This window comes from Macrobrachium rosenbergii, chromosome 7 (genome assembly GCF_040412425.1).
Source record: "Macrobrachium rosenbergii isolate ZJJX-2024 chromosome 7, ASM4041242v1, whole genome shotgun sequence".
In the NCBI taxonomy this organism is placed as follows: domain Eukaryota; kingdom Metazoa; phylum Arthropoda; class Malacostraca; order Decapoda; family Palaemonidae; genus Macrobrachium; species Macrobrachium rosenbergii.
Window position 1 is genome coordinate 8,556,661 of NC_089747.1, and position 16,902 is coordinate 8,573,562.

Consider the following 16,902-nt stretch of genomic DNA (forward strand, 5'->3'; position numbering starts at 1 on the left):
ACAGATAGATAGACAGATAGACAGATTGGCAGATATTTATACTTAAGATGTAATATTAAAAAATTTCTGTAGATGGACATAGGGTTTCTCAGCAAGTCTTGAGGAATGAGATTGCTCGTTCCAACCTTCGCTGGTACATATTTAAAAACTGGCTGGAAATTATATATATAGCATATATATATATATATATATATATATATATATATATATATATATATACATTAAATATATATATATATATATATATATATATATATATATATATATATATATATATATATATATATATACATACATACATATATATATATATATATATATATATATATATATATATATATATATACATACATATATATATATATATATATATATATATATATATATATATATATATATATATATATATACATATATATATATATATATATATATATATATATATATATATATATATATATAATTACATATTATTCTAGTGAAGAAAAATTCTAAAAAGATGTACATATATACCTTATAGAATTTTTCTTCACTAGAATTATAGTAGAACAAATTACAGCAACAAGTATGTGTGGTACTTTCCTCGAGGCTAAGAAGAAAACCGCAAGCAGATGCGATCTGACCTTGAGAAGTGTCAAACTTAGCCGCGCTAAAGTGAACCCTAGGAACCGTGAATGATTAGTACACCCACCAGAATGATCATTCAATACTTCTAATGTTTCTCTTCATAGACTAATTAGTCTGAGACATCATGACGCATATTTAAGTTGTTCATTTCTTTATAATTGGTATTTCATCAAAATATAAAACTTTAATTAAGACTGTACACAAGATAAATGCATTTTATGAAGAATAATACAGAACACTCCGAAAGAGAGAGTCTGTTTCACCTATACGCTATGCTTACTGCAAACTCTTTATGAGCTTTTATTTTTCGCATTCTTCGTAGATTTTAATATGAATTATCATTCTGCGACAGCTAAAAAAAAAAAATCAAAACTTCCAATCATAGCATAAGGTAGTTTATCGTTGGTATTGATAAGAGACAATACAAGTTTGTGACTCAACCGCCTCCCATTAGGTGTGCTGCGAACATTCTCACACACTCAGTCGTGTTTGCCTCCGGCGCTCTGATCCCGAAGGCAGACCAACGCCAAAGTTCACTGTTTCTTGAACTCAAGAAGAAGAAGAACCCTGAGTATCTTCCCTTCTTCAGAAACCGATTATTATTATTCAAATTCGTCTCGTCCGTCTTCAAGTGGCCTACAGCCAACCGCTAAGGTACGTTGCAGCATCTAGGGAAAATATTTGTTAAAATTAACGAGTTTGTAAGACAAGTAATATGAATATTTTTTAGTGTTAGACGAATGCTTTTATGATCATGGAAGAATTTAAGTGGAATTCCGTTGTGGTTGAAGGTTATTCTAGGAAGACTCAAAAGTTGCAAAGCATAAAAGCGCAGTGATAGAGTTATATTTACAGGTCTTTATATTGAAGCGTCGTTTGTTCGATATCACCATACAGTATTTTGTCTTTTATTGTGATTATTTTATATACTTGACGTTATTATTATTATTATTATTATTATTATTATTATTATTATTATTATTATTTTGAAGAGAAGCTAACTGGACGAAACCCGAATCCCAGGCCACGCCCGAAGACGGAAAGAAAAAAATGAGTAGGAAGAAGACGCTTTAGGCCTAACCACAAAGGAAGTTTTGGGCTCGCCTCTTTACGAGAGGGTCGTTATATCATTGGAATGCTATTCCCCTGTAATCCAAATACAATGACATTATCAGAGCGCATTCGCACGGAGCACAGCCGATTTGTTATTATTTATTTTTTTATTTTTATTTTAGGGTTTTAAGTATTATTTTAGCATGAATTTGTCTTCGTATACATGGTCATGTGTTTGAGATGTTTAAGTTAAGAGCCACGAATATGCTAGCGGAATGTCCTGAGAAAGTGTAGCATGCATAAAACTATATTTTTTTCCCACAAAGGGGGTCCTGATTTGACGATAATTATTTATAACCTAAGCAACAGGAGTAATCGATTTTTTATATATTTTTTTCATTCTTTCAATTATTGACGTTGAATGTTATTTATCTGTTCATTCATTTATTATCATTACGTTTCCCTTGTTTGACAAGCAAGACCAGTACACGCAACATAGCGCAGTTTCAAGGAAAGTGAATAGTTTGAATTTCGTGTGTCTGGCAGCGTCGCCATCGCGCGCGCGTGCGCTCAGCGTGTTTGGTACGCAAAGCATATCGACTCCAGCTTAAAGTTTTCATGCATAACATGATCGGGTGCAGAAGGAATGTCTTCATGTTACGGTCTGCAACACAATATCATAATTACTATCATTCAGTAGATGAAACCTGTTCATGCGGAACAAGCACACAGGGGCCATTGACTTGAAATTCAAGCTTCCAAAGAATATGGTTTCATTAGGAAGAAGTGAAGGGAGATACAGAAAAAAAAGGTCCCACTTATTAAAAAAAAAATACATTAATAAATAGGTAAACAGAAGAAAATGTATCAAAATGCATTTTTTTCCACGTCAAGTGTGGAAAAAATGCCCCCACTCTTTTTGGGGTTGGTTGTGGTCAGATATGTTATTGTGTTACATTATGGGATTCATTAACCTATATTCTCGGTCATTTGCATATTTAGATATATGTTTAAGTAATAAAATGATTGAATAAAGAACCATCAAAGAATGTCTCGATTGACACATAGAACACAGACGATAAGAGTGATAGCAGCTTTAGGTTTTTCCATATAATTAAGGTACCTTGAATCTATTTAAAATTGTTTTAGTAAATGTAAAAAGTGATTGTGATTAACTTGATAAGGGAAGTTCTGTGCAAAATTATATTTTAATTGCATTTAATGTTTAGATCTATATAACAGTCTCGTCATTATTTAATGCCGTAGCATTTCAAGAGACCCTTATAATTGGGGAAAAATCTTTAGACAGTAAAGGAAAGCATATATTGTTTTTATATAAGTTAGATTTTACCGAAGGTTGAATGAATATAAGATTTAGGCGAGCGTGGAAGTCAGTGGTGTGAATAGTAACTCTCTGGTGAATTACCTGTCCTTTGTCTAAGTAGCTTTACAAGTCTTTCCTATTCCTTAAATTGTTGCTGTGTTGTTGATTGCACATTTTCAGCCGGAGTGTCTTATCTTCTGTTTTGAATTATTTGTATTTACCTATTTTGTTTGATAGGGAAGCTTGCCAGGAAAGTGATTACTACTACTACTACTACTACTACTACTACTACTACTACTACTACTACTAATAATAATAATAATAATAATAATAATAATAATAATAATATATTCTCTGGAGATAGGCCTATCTAAGCAAAACACGAACTCTGCAGTTCATCCATTTAGGTTGCAGTAAACAGACAAGCAAATAAAATGATTCATCGGTATACCTCTTCTCGTCACCTCCTTCTTTGACATATCCAAACTGTACGTCTGCCTTTGTCATAATCCCACTGCTAGTATTTGATTTTTATATTTATTTCCTCGTATTCACGATTACAGTCATCCTTGACTTGCGTTGGTTTCTTATATTTTATTAGGATTCTCGCTGACCCTTGATGCTTAAAAGGCTATCCACCAAATAATAATAATAATAATAATAATAATAATAATAATAATAATAATAATAATAATAATAATAATAAACGGGATTTGGAAATTCGCGGCAGTGACTGCAGTTGTCTTTGTGCAAAAGTCTGCTAAAGTTGCTCTCCCTAATCAGAGCAAAGTCAGCAAAGTCTGCTAACTTTGCTCTTATACAGACAGGAACTTGTTAGACCGACATAGTCATTTTATTTCTCTCTCTCTTTCTCTTTTGTCTCTCGATCTCTGACCTTGCTTGCCTTGAAATGGTCACCTGGCTTGCTCTCTTTAAGAAACATCAGTTACCTTGTTTTTGGATTGTCTCGATTGCTTGCAAGCTTCTAACTGATTTTTAAAAATTATTCTTCAAAATTTTGTGCTTGTCATATTTTCCCGTTATTGTGTTTGAATCGTAATTTTTTTGGTGACTTTACTGATATTTCATAATAATTGTTTGCCTTATGGCTTCAGTTTTTTTTTTTCTTGTACATGTCATATTTCCCTATCATAGTTTGATGATGTCATAGTTCTCAGGATATTTTAATAAATTTCTTTAGTAATAAAGGTATTTTTTTTTATTGGGCACCATGAATTGTGCTATTTAAAACGAACTCATTATAGAGGTGTTTTGATGAACATAATCACAAGATGCGAGAGAATGTGTTGCAAGGAAGCAACGAGGGATAATTGATTTCAAATTTAATGGCTACTTTCGACCAGTACCGTAATTACGCATGAGTGACCGCATTTGTCTGCACCCGGTTACTGCGAAAATAAAACTGAATTGCATTTTTTCTTTTTTTACAAGTTTACCCACTGCCTCTACCATGCGTTTTGCGTTTAATTTTGGCAAATAGACTGTGATTTTTTTTTGTGGTAACTCTAACATATGTCAAATAAACTTTAGTTTAATTTCCAAGGACTTCTTTAAGTTTAAAGTCAGTTTTGCGCTCCATGACAAGAAAATTACAGCTCTAGCATTATGGATTTTGCCTTCATAATAACATGGCATCTCACTATTCAGAAGAAATCGCGTGTACTCTTCTCAGTCTTTTTGTTTAACTTCTCTATATTCAGCGGAACTCGTCTCAACAATATATTTATTTTTGCTGAGAGCTTCTTGATGTTTGTAGTTTTATTGTGTCACTTCTCGATATTCAGAGGCTCTCATCTTAATAGCACTTTCAATTTTGTCGATTAATGTATTAACATTCTGCGGAAAGCATCTTGGTATAAGTATCCTTAGGAACTCATCTCAGTAATATTTTTAGTTTTGCCTTTCCACTTCTCAATGCTCTAAGCTCAAATAAATAGTATTTTTATTTTGCCATTCTACTTGTCGATGTTAGGAAGAACTTTGCTTAATAACATTTTTGAGTTTTGTCTCTTACCTTTTCATCTTGATGATGTTCAGTTCAGCTGTTCCACTCGTCAAGCAAAATGAAAGGTGCATGGCTCGTAACATTTCTCGGAGTCTTAATAATCTGTATGATGGCGTTGATTTAACTTGGAAAATAAAGCGTTACCAGTTCCTCTTCTTACACTAACAAGTGCTAGTATATGAAATCTTGCAAAAAATGCTGAAAAAGGAAGTTGGAGATGGCAATAGCTCTCTAGCTTTTACACATGTTTTGTAGAAAAAAATATAATATTAAGTAAAATTAAACTATGCTCTGAATACTTTATTTATAATTAACCGTTTGAATCGCCAGAATTCTACCATGGGTAGTGGAGAATCTTATGGCCCCGATTTCCTCATCAACCAATCATCACAGACCTGCCTGACAGTCATCAGTGGCTCAGGTGTCCACGATGCTGTGATTGGCATGTCAAAATGCTCTGGCGGAATCAAGCAGCAGTGGTTCGCTAAAAATGGCCAATGGCACTGGGGAGGAAACCAGGCTCTCTGTCTTTCCAGAGACAAGTCTGGAAAGTTGTGTCTTGCACCTCAGAGCACACTGTCGCAATCATGGGTCCATGATGAGCAAGACAGGCTGGTTCTGGGGTCACAGGCACTGGATGTACCACGGGCAAGCCCCAGAACCCAAGTGATCTTTTACCCGAAGAACTCCGGGGTCAACCAGAAGTGGTGGACTTTTTCTAAGCTGAAAGCTTATCTGGCTGACAAACAACTGACGGGTGAACATTGCTTGGCCCCGGCAGTCTTGGAGATGTGCAGAAAAGAGATTAGTCGTTGTTATGCAGTTAAAAATAGCAGTCTGAAAAGCAGCAGTGAATGTAACTGCCAAGGTAAGTTGCAGTGTCTGATGTCAGTCAGTACTTTTTACAGTTAAGTGTTCATACTTTTGGAAACTCTTTTACACTTGTTTACCTTATGTTAGGGCTTGTGGACATTTTATGCCATAGAAGTTTTCAGATTGTACATTTATTTATTAACTTTTCAGTGAAATTGTGATGATGAATTAGATCTTCAATGTCAGTTCTGAGATTTTCATTCGATTTATATTACCATTATTTCACTGTAGATGGGCTTAAAACGTTATGCTCTTTTTGCAGTGGAATATCTCGTCAATCAGAGTACACTCACTTGCTTAACTGTCTTAAGTGGCACAGGCCCTAATGATGCTACAATTGGACTAGCACCATTCAGTGGCACCCTTAATCAGCAATGGCTCATCCAGGATTCAACATGGATTTGGGCTGGAAATCTCTCATGTTGCCTTGTTCCAAACTTGAAGCAAGGCATCTTGATGCTAGGAGCAGTTTACAGCAGCAAAGCCTCATGGAATTTCGATGACCAAGGGGTGCTGGAAACCAACTCAAAGGCTCTTGACGTACCACGGGATAGTCCAAGAACTCGTGTTATTCTCTACTCGAAGCATGGCGGCGTAAATCAGAAATGGTGGAAGCTCTCCCAGGTGAAATCGATTCTTCAGAAGTCCCCAGAGATGAAAGCCTCGTATCCTGCACCATTAGTAAACATGGCTGACAGGATATCAGCTCAGAGCCTGAGTTGTCAGTGTAAGTGCTATTGTGGTTTTTATTTTTAGTTGTTTACTTTTACAGAGAAATAAGTGGTCTCTTCTCAGATTCTCAGTTGGAGAAGAGGAGAATCAGTATTTCAGTTCTTTTGGATAAGTATAATTATGTATAATCGATCGAACAGAGCAGTATACTGGAATCAAAAGACATCCCAAATCTGACTTTTTTGTGCATCTAGTTGCGCTAACTGATTTCTTTGTAAATCTACCATTTTGTTAATGTCTGCACCTTCAGTCATTTTTTTAAACCACAAAGGGTGATGAGAGTGAACTCTAAGCTCATAACATTAGCTGCACTGAGTATGAAGTCCCTAGGAAAAGGGTCAGTTGGGTGAGGTCTTCAATGGTGTCTTGGTAGGAGTTTGATGTCTGAGCTTCTCTTACATGAAAATTCATCGCTGCAAGAAAAGCCCAACAGGCAGGCATATGTATTAAAAAACCAGACTGATCAACCATCAGAGGCTCCAGCTTTAGCTAGAAAATTGAACCATATCCAAAACAATGGACTCAGTGATGCTCAGTAGTACCATGGTTCTGAGTATACTCAGTAGCTTATTTTCCCCTAGCTGGATTAAATATTTCTGCTGCATAATTGGTTGACTTGCTATCCATCTCTATGGTACTGTAAGAGCCACTTTCATTACGGAATTATTTCCATTTATGGCTGCCATGAAAAGCTGGTGGGCTCATTTTTCAGATATCAGTTTAATATTTCAAGAATTCCTTAGATTCTGTAATCTTTTTACTGAAAAGGAAACCTGTGAAAATAAGGGAGAGTTGTTGTTGCTTATTTGCTGCTAATCACGAATTCCTTCACTGAAGGACAATCCCAATTTTTCAAAAGTTAGTGCAGTCACTCTCAAGCAATGAAAGCTAATTATCATAATTACAGTTTCCATTGTATCGTATTATAGGGTGTTATGCACTTTAGCTTATAATTACAATGGAGACTAAGTACTTTGTATCACAAACAAGTAAGAAAAGTTTAGTATGAAGTCTCATGTTTGCTGAATTACATAAGTTATGTGATCAACTGTCTTTTCAGGCAAGGAGAAATCTCGTCCCACAGTGGAATTGATAACAGGTGCTGCTTTTGAGGAACCAGAGTATCTTATCAGCCAGAGCACTCACGCGTGCCTAACGGTGCTGGATAGTACAAGTCCAAATGACACCAGCATCGGGTTAGCTCCCTACACTGGTGATGCAAGACAACAGTGGCATGTGAAGGATGGCATCTGGGAGTGGGGTCAGGATCGATCTTATTGTCTGGGTCCTGACCTACAGACAGGTATGTTAAAACTGACATTAAACAAGGAGCCAAATTCATCATGGACTATAGATAAAGATGGACTGCTTATGAATGGTGCTCATGCCTTGGATGTGCCTGGGGAAGGAGACAGGACAAAGGTCATTCTGTATCCTAAAAATGGCGAAATTAAGCAGAGGTGGTGGCGTATGTCAAGCCTTAAATCATTTATAGGTAGAAAAATGTATCCGCTATCTGCAGCAGATGAAAATGCCTTCAAAGATGAAGTGGCAAGGGGTATAGTCAACCGCCTATGTTCTCTGATGGAACCTTTGCCTCACCCAAGGGATATTGATCACTATCCAGGAACCGTAGCACCAGGAACTCCAAGAAAAACTCTCATGTGTACCCTAGCAGTTGGAACTGTGCAGCAGCGTAGTAACCTTCGTATGACAGTCCCAGAAGACTGGCAAGCTACTAATATGTATGTAGTTGCAGGGGATATATTCACTATCACATTACCAGATATAACCGAAAAACAGGCTGAACAAATCACAGTCAGAGTTGGAGCTCACCGTGACTGTCTTACTCCTACATCACCTAATCTGCAAAAGGGTTTCTTCAAACGCATGCCAGTTGTCTCTGAGGAATTTGACCTTAGTCCAGGTGAAAATCGTCTGCGTAGCCAGTTTGGAGGTAATCTTATCTTTACATATGGGGGAAAAGAGAGATTTAATGTTGCAGCTGAAGTGACAAATATTGTTGAAACTCCTCATTATATTTTTGGAAAGTCGAGCAGCACAGACTGGAAGAGAATGAAAGATCTAGATGCACCATTTTCAGTTCTTGAAACTGACAAAGTTGTGCTGATAGCTCCAACTTCTGAAGCAAGAGGCATTGTGGATATTGATGGTTTACTCCGCAGATATGATGATATCATGACAAAACTGGAAGACCTCTCAGGCTTTACTCAGAATGACCCACCACCCCAGGGAAAACAGTGGATGGTTGATGATGTTCAGATAACTGCCGGAAGCGCACATGCAGGATTCCCAGCAATGTTTGATCACGAGTTTTATGACCTGACATCACCTAAAACACCACATGACTGGGTTGTCTGGCATGAACTTGGGCACAACTACCAGCAAGGACCTTACTGGTCCAATGCCTATGGGAGTGAGACCACTGTGAATTTGTTTTCTCTTTATATTGAAGAGAAGCTTAAAGGAGGCGACCGCTTGAAGAGGGAAAACATATACTTGCCAACAGCCCAAGCAGTCGACAAGGGACTGACATTTGAACAGGCCGATTACTGGCAACAGTTAGTTTTCCTGATGGAAATAAAACATTCGTTTCCGAGTCACGGGTGGGAGATGTTTCGGCACTTGAATCGCACCGTCCGTGCCCTGTCTGAGCAAGATGCTGCTGTACTGAAGAAAACCCGTCAGAACCAATACGACTATGTCTATGTTACGCTGAGCCGTTTCATTGGTACTGATTTGCTACCTCACTACCAAAGGTGGTCTTTGCCAGTTTCTGAAAAGGCACAGAATGAAGTGAAATCACTGGGGTTACCTAAGGCTCCTCAGAATATGTCTGCTAGCAGCAATCCGGAGTAGTGTATAATCTCTTAGAGTAAACAGTGGTATGGTAGTTTGCACACAGATGTAAATGGCCGGCAATCAGAATCAGGGAGGTCATTTTCATTCCTTGATATTCACTTTTATCGTTTTCTGATCATTTTAATAGAGCTCTAACCTGCATTATTTTGTAGTAAGTTTTATACAACGGCTGTTTGAAGCTTACAGAAGTTTTTATCAAATCAAAACCAAAAGTTATTTTTAAGTTTTGCACAGAGTAGCCAGTACACTATGCATTTAAAGACCAAAAAAGCTTTTTATGAAGACTACATTAGGTTCTTCAGTTCACTTATTCTCAGCTTGAAATAATCAGTACTAGTGGGTGTGACGGTATTAATCAACTTTGGCCCTATTTTCAACTAGTGGTTAGAATTGATCTCAATTGGCTTTTAACTTCGCTTTAGGGTCTAAATTGCTTTCTGATTCATGTTTATTTTACACTTGCTTTATATTTAGTAATGACTAATCTGTCTCCCCATTCCACAAGTAGAATGGGCTGGGTCTTAGAGGTCTGTCACATAAACAATAGTTGAGATGAATTTCTCGTTAGGCGAATAAATATAGTTTCCTCTCTGTTTTTAATCTTTTTTAATGATCTATTAGAGACTTTTCCAGGTACAGGGGAAATCTTTGTTAGATGGGCATTAGAATTAAATATCCTTACACATGCATATATATATACCCTTAGTTTAGGTACTTTCAGACGGGTAGGTGAACCATTAATGTTCAAATAGAAAAAAATGTCATTGCCTATTATGTCTCCGTATTTTAAGGAAGGTCCTTATTTTCAGCTGAGTTTTTAGCCATTACCTACCCAGAAAAGTAAGCCAGTTGCCTTTGTACTTGTCCAGTTAAGGAACGATACCTTTTGCAATGTTGTACATCACATTGTTAAAGAAGTATGACAAGAATAAAGTATTTAGTTACTGATGAATTTCATTGCGAGACAGTAGGTCTTTCTTGCATAGTAGGCTTATGTGAGACTGACCTAAACTTCCTTTTCAAAATTAAGTCACATACACCCTCTTTAACGTCGTTTATTTTCGTTTTATTCTGTCAGCAGTTATAGATAACTGAGTAAAGTTAGGAATATTATAATTAATGAATAATAAATAGTTAGTGTTAACAATAAATTGGCCTTTAAAATAATCTTGACTTTTAATTTCTCTCTCTCTCTCTCTCTCTCTCTCTCTCTCTCTCTCTCTCTCTCTCTCTCTCTCTCTCTCTCTCTCTCTCTCTCTCTCTCTATATATATATATATATATATATATATATATATATATATATATATATATATATATCGTCTACTTAGAAACGTAGTTATCTCTTGCTCTTGCTGACAATAGCAAAAGCAAGTCCTAGTCTAAGCAACAAGGGAACACATGGGAAGACGGGTAGATTAATAGTAAATTATTCTTATCATGTAAGCTAAAGCACTCAGAAAGAGAGGGCGTTGTGTTAATACAATGAGTAACTATTGCCATTCCAAAAGTTGTTATTAACCTTTCCGGATTCCGATTACGTAAGATCATATCACTGCTCTCTTAGACCTAGGCCTAGAGATTCCTTCTGGGCTCTGATGAAAGCTCCATAGAATGGCCCCTCAATTAAATCTATGTCACTTTGTTCTCAAGTTAGGCTTGAAAAACAACCAATTTCCGTAGAGCAGTGACCTCTGGACTTCCTTGGAAAGTTCCAAAAGAGAGGGGCCCGTGCCTAACCAGGAGACTGATTCCAGTAATGATTATTTGGATTAATATTGAAGTAAGGCACACAACTCCATCGAGGTCTTAAAATGGCTTTTGGACGAATTGTTTAACGAATTTAGTGACTTGGAGGAATGCAAGAACTATGTGGTTTATCGATAGAGCAGATCAAATTCAACTTTAGAGGCAAGATTCCGGCTGCTGGATCCTCTCCTTGTGTTTACGATGGAAGTCCTGAGGTCATTGCTTCTAAAGACTGGGTGTCTTCCTTTGCTCAGGTGGAGAACTCAAAGACCCATGTTTAACTGAAAATGTCCCCTAACTGAGCTTCCTAGAGGAGCCAGATGGATCTGGAACGGTGCCAAAACAACGATATACTTTTATGTCATTGTAATCCGAATGGGTTAGTTACTTGTATAAAAAAATTCCAAAAGTATAGACAGTCCTTAAATTCTCAGAAAAAGACTTCGTTTTCTTTATCAAGTTGTTTGTTATTATAGAAAACGAGATTGTGCATAACTCGGATATATTGTCGTCCAGATTTTGTCACAAACTTCTGGATTGCCTTGTTTCTCATCAAAAAAAAAAAAAAAAAAAAAAAGCGACAGGGTGAATATGGAAATGAAGATAAGAGGCAAACAGAAATATATATATTTAGAGAGAGAGAGAGAGAGAGAGAGAGAGAGAGAGAGAGAGAGAGAGAGAGAGAGAGAGAGAGAGAGAGAGAGAGAGATGTTTTGAGCTTGAGGTTTCGTGGAATAGAATTTTAACAACTCTCCTAATCAATTTCGCTTCAGCGGAAATAAGATTAATTACAACCAAAGTGATTTGTTTTACATTCTCATCAGCTATGAAAGCCGTGCTGGTTTTTGTATTCAAATTAGCAGTTCATTATCAAGTTCAGACAACTGATTCATAAGGAAACACAGCAGTTGATCATATAATTTAATTAAATAATAATAACATTCTGGGAAATTTTTCGTGAGAAGTGAAAACAGGAAACAGTAATAACCTGGCAAGGCTCAATTGCTGGGCCATCAGCCTAAGAATCTGTTTTGGTTCGATGCCAGTACGACGGCCGTCCCCTGTTGAAGTTTCTATTTGCAAAACCGGAGTTGCCAAACCTATTAAAATCACCGAAAGGAGGAACAAAATTAGTGTTTAAATTTGCGTTGAAGTTGTTTTGATTTGATCCAAATCGGTTGAAACCGGGCTCAAAATCGCTGGAAGAGCTGATAGTGACTCCTCCGTCAATGATAGTGACGCCTCCGTCAATAATTCCACCATCAATGATTCCTCCGTCAATTACGTTCCCTGGATTCTGGAAAACTCGAGATCCAGAGAAACCTCCGTTCTGGAAAGTTTGTCCATTACTGGAACCTTGTGAAAAGGTGATTTGTGGGCTTCTGAAGTCTTGGTTCCGGAAGCTTGTGAATTCTCGGTTTGGGAAGGTAGACGAAATGGGGAGGCCTTGGCTCTGGAAGATCTGCGTCCTGCCAGGCTGGAAGCCGCTGAAGCCCTGGTTATTTGACCGGAAACTGGTGATAACTGACCCTTTGCGATTTATTTGACCCGTTGAAGCTGTTGGTGTAGTAATAACAGGGACTGGTTCTCCTGCCTCTTCACTAACAACTGCGCGGTATCCGCCACCGTCGGCAGTGTACCGAGTTACTCTGTGGAATAAGAAGAATTTTGAATACTCCTGTAATGGTGCCATAGGCCTATAAGTGGTTTCAAGATTGTAATGAGTGCTACATCACTTTACAAGAGCGTTATCCTCTTACCTGAAGAGTCCATTAGGCTGGAGCCACCTGTATTCACCTTCGGTGACACCTGAAGGTGATAAGGTCTCCTTGTGTTCTTTGACGTCACCAGTTTCAAGTGAATTGACGCCGTAGGCGAAGCTGTATGGCAAAGGCTGTAAAAATTGAAAGAAGAGGGAACAAAGATAGATTATTTTATCATATGATGTATTTCATATGGGCGTCATGCCAGCATATATACATTTCACTCTCTGGACATGACATAGAGAGTATTTAGACTTAAAACTTACCTGTTCGTTATTGAAGTTAAATTGGGGTGCAGCTGATACCACGCAAATTGTCCCAGCAAGGGCTGTCAACATCGAGATCGTGAAACGCAATTGATGGGGGTAGAATTGATAGATAGAAAACACACATACATATATATATATATATTATATATATATAATATATATATATATATATATATATATATATATATATATATATATATATATATATATATATATATATATATATTATAGAGATAGATTAGTGCATTCTTTCTTTTTTTTTATCTTACATTTGTATCTAACGCATTCCATAAGCTCAATGGTCCAAGCAAGATCTTAATTGTCCTGGACTGGAGGGACTTTCTTACCTTCATGATGGCCGCAATGGTGAGAATCACCCAACTACTTTGGTCGAGATCGTTAGCGAACTGATGTCATCACCTGATAAATTTGAACCTTTTATAGCAGAGATGTGACTACAACCCCACTTTCCCCTTTCGGTCGTCCTTCGGGGGACAACAACTTGTAGTTCTACAATTAGACAGCTTTAGAACAAGATTACGGAAGAAAGTGGCAGAAAACTGGTGGCGATGACAGAAAGTGTCAGGAAAAGAACAGGAGACTCTAAAGTTAGTTTTGTTTTTGGAGCTTTTCTGTCGCTTAGTATCACTCTGCTGACTACTCAGGCCTCACTGGGGACCATTGCCGTTTTCAACGTACACCTAAAGTCTGTTGCTGACTTTGCAAGCATTGATTTTTCAAGGGACAAGGGATAAGGAAAGCCATGAATTAGCAAAAAATATGCAAATATTTTTATGACGTAACAACGAAATCAAATGGTGAAAAGAGTGTCCTATTTTATTCAGACTATATAAAAACTACCATTTTAATATTTTAGTATATATACCTTATCAAATATTTTCTGTGCTTCCGTGAACAGCCAGTGTATTGATGATAAAATTCACTGTGGATTCATCCCTAAAGAAATTCTCCTTGTGTATTATAATTTGCTTACATTTTTATCTGTTTGTTTATTTATTTTGTTAATTTTATTTTTATTCAATTACATGTAATTTTTTTACGGCCCTGCAAACCAAGATTAATTACTTGAAGCCAAAAGTTAACCTCAAAGACAGTCGTTAATTAGCCAAAGGTCGCCAGTTGGGTTTATTAACCTAACAAAGAATTTTGAGATGAATTTGATTTTAAACTTTCTCCCAAACATTCAAAATACAAAGCATCGAGATTTAACATTCTTTGGTATTTTATTGGAATAACGGGGTTGAAGCTCACAATATAAGTCAATCTAGCTTCGTAAACACATATACCTAAGTGGTGGCTGAAGGAAGAAAACAAAGAAACAATGTTCAAAAAAGTACTAGTCAACGATTCAACAAGGGACTTACCATCTGAATAGGACCTCAGGAGTCGTATTCCAGCATAATAATAATAATAATAATAAAGAATAATAATATCGTTCGGGCAACCCTGGTTCGGTGACCGCTGGGATCTCTCTGACCCGGATAATTCGTTCCCGCCAGATGAGGGCTTATAAATAATAATCGTCGAATAATAAATAATGTATAAAAGATTTGAGCGCAAACCTTACCCTAATGCCCCTAAGTTTATAAACTTTCCAATTTAAATTTTTGAATTGAAGCAGATTCTCTGTCGAAATGTCCCTACACTAAATACATCGAGGGCAACAGCAGAATATTTATAAAAATTTGTTAATTTATTTTTTCTTTTCTAATTAATTATCTCTTCCTTCTGTATTTCTTATTACCTTCTGTTACTTCTTTCAAAATAACTAGAACTTGAATTTCAAGTCAATGTGATTGTTTTCCACAAGATTAGGGGTCCATCTGAATAAAATAATAATAATAATAATAATAATAATAAATAATAATAATAATAATAATAATAACAATAATAATAATAAAATTAATAATAATAATAATAATAATAATAATAATAATGTATAAAAAGATTCTTACAAGTACAATTTAAAAGAAGCATTCAAATGTCCCTCGACATCGCGATTTACAGAAGTACTGTACATCTACTAGAACTCAGTGATTGTTTCTAGGAATACAAATATCACAAAACAACATATCATACACATACACACACACACACACACACTCATCCAGCACCAACATTCTAAGGGACTAGCTAGTGGTTAAGTTTTATTTTATGTACGTTAATTAGGACTACCAGGTAAAGGTAAGGTAAAAGTTTGTTCAGCAAATACTGGACAACTTATTTCTTTTTTTTTTATTTATCCCCAAACAGGGTCTACATCTACATCTACATCTACAAGACTTAACGAGCCCAAGAACGAGTTTGGGAGAACATTTAGTGGGAAAGGAAGAAATTTAGAGACGATTAGACTCCTCCATTACGGAAAGGGAGGGTAAATGGTTGTTTTAAACAAGGGCGTTAGTAAAACAGACGTAAAATAATAGCGGAGAGAGAAGGCTGCCTTGCGGAACACCAGAGAACGCGGGAAGAGGGTTAGTTATAGTGCTCTTAATAACAAAAGGGAAAGGATGATGTTTTCAGGTAAGAGACGGGAAACTAGTTTTCGGGGAATTGGGCAACACTGTATGGTGGGATTAGATATTAGCCCCTTCCAGTTTATATGCCCTTAAAACAAAGCTGGAATTTAATTATGGCGAACCAGTTGCAGCAGAGAGTTGACTTATGTGTCTTGATTATTTTTATTAATAATATCATTCAGATGATGGACCCTATTCATATGGAACAAGCCCACATGGGACATTGGCTTGAAATTCAGATTTCCAAAGAATATGAAGGTCATTCCAAAGGAGTAACAGAAGGTAATGGGAAATGCAGAAAGAAGAGACCACTTATTAAAAAAAAGATAAATTAACAAAAATGGCTGAGGAATTACCGTCGTTTTACTTCTGTTTACGTAAAACGTTTACGGAGGTTTTCATCCAGGGACTCGGCGTCTTAAATATCACGGTAAATTATTACTACTTTCCCGTGATTATTTACAGAGGCCTCATAAATGAGGTTCTCAGGCTCAGAAAATCTTATGAGAAGATCAATTTCTTCAGAGCACTGAAAGATGTCTCAAGAGTTAACAGAAAACATCAGTGTTTTCTATAACGCTCACGTAAACAAAACTTTAGGAATATCAAGTGGAAGGGCTCATATTTACCTCTTTTTTTTATTTGTGTTGTTGGCCATTACTTATTAAGAATTTGATTCAGTTTCATCAAATCCCTCTGGAGTTATTACGCAGTTAACTCTCAATAATTAATGATCTAACTTTCTCCTGGACATTAAAAAAAGAAACACAAATTTAACCAAAAATTAAATAAATAAAAAAGTTAAAAATCGTAATTATCAACAACGTTTTCGTTCGAAAGATATTTCTGTTTTTAAATAATCGGAAACATCACTGAGAGACTCACAAGCGAAAATAATACTGTCATTTATCAGACCCCAAAAACGACCCTTGACCAAGAATTGTCACTGGCATTTCCGCCACCTGGAATTTGCAGATGGAAGAATTTCTTAAGCTTTATCTAGCCTCTATTTTTTCATATTAATTTTTATACTTAAATCATAAAAAATGAAAGAATATTGCATT

The 16,902-nt window shown here is 36.3% G+C and overlaps 2 protein-coding genes across 2 annotated transcripts; one reads left to right on the forward strand and one right to left on the reverse strand.

Annotated features, from left to right (window-relative positions):
* The first annotated feature begins 1,149 nt into the window (after positions 1 to 1,149).
* On the forward strand, positions 1,150 to 10,463 carry LOC136840085 (uncharacterized). The gene is made up of 4 exons (XM_067106470.1): positions 1,150 to 1,281; positions 5,361 to 5,898; positions 6,166 to 6,630; positions 7,696 to 10,463. The coding sequence occupies exons 2-4, from the start codon at positions 5,370 to 5,372 to the stop codon at positions 9,513 to 9,515; spliced, it is 2,814 nt and encodes a 937-aa protein (XP_066962571.1). The 5' UTR covers positions 1,150 to 1,281; positions 5,361 to 5,369; the 3' UTR covers positions 9,516 to 10,463.
* Positions 10,464 to 12,192: 1,729 nt separating this feature from the next.
* On the reverse strand, positions 12,193 to 13,727 carry LOC136839949 (uncharacterized). Its single transcript, XM_067106222.1, has 4 exons — positions 13,646 to 13,727; positions 13,296 to 13,373; positions 13,027 to 13,160; positions 12,193 to 12,915 (listed from the first exon to the last, which is right to left on the reverse strand). Exons 1-4 carry the CDS (start codon positions 13,649 to 13,651, stop codon positions 12,285 to 12,287), a joined length of 849 nt encoding a protein of 282 aa, XP_066962323.1. The 5' UTR covers positions 13,652 to 13,727; the 3' UTR covers positions 12,193 to 12,284.
* Positions 13,728 to 16,902: the final 3,175 nt, after the last annotated feature.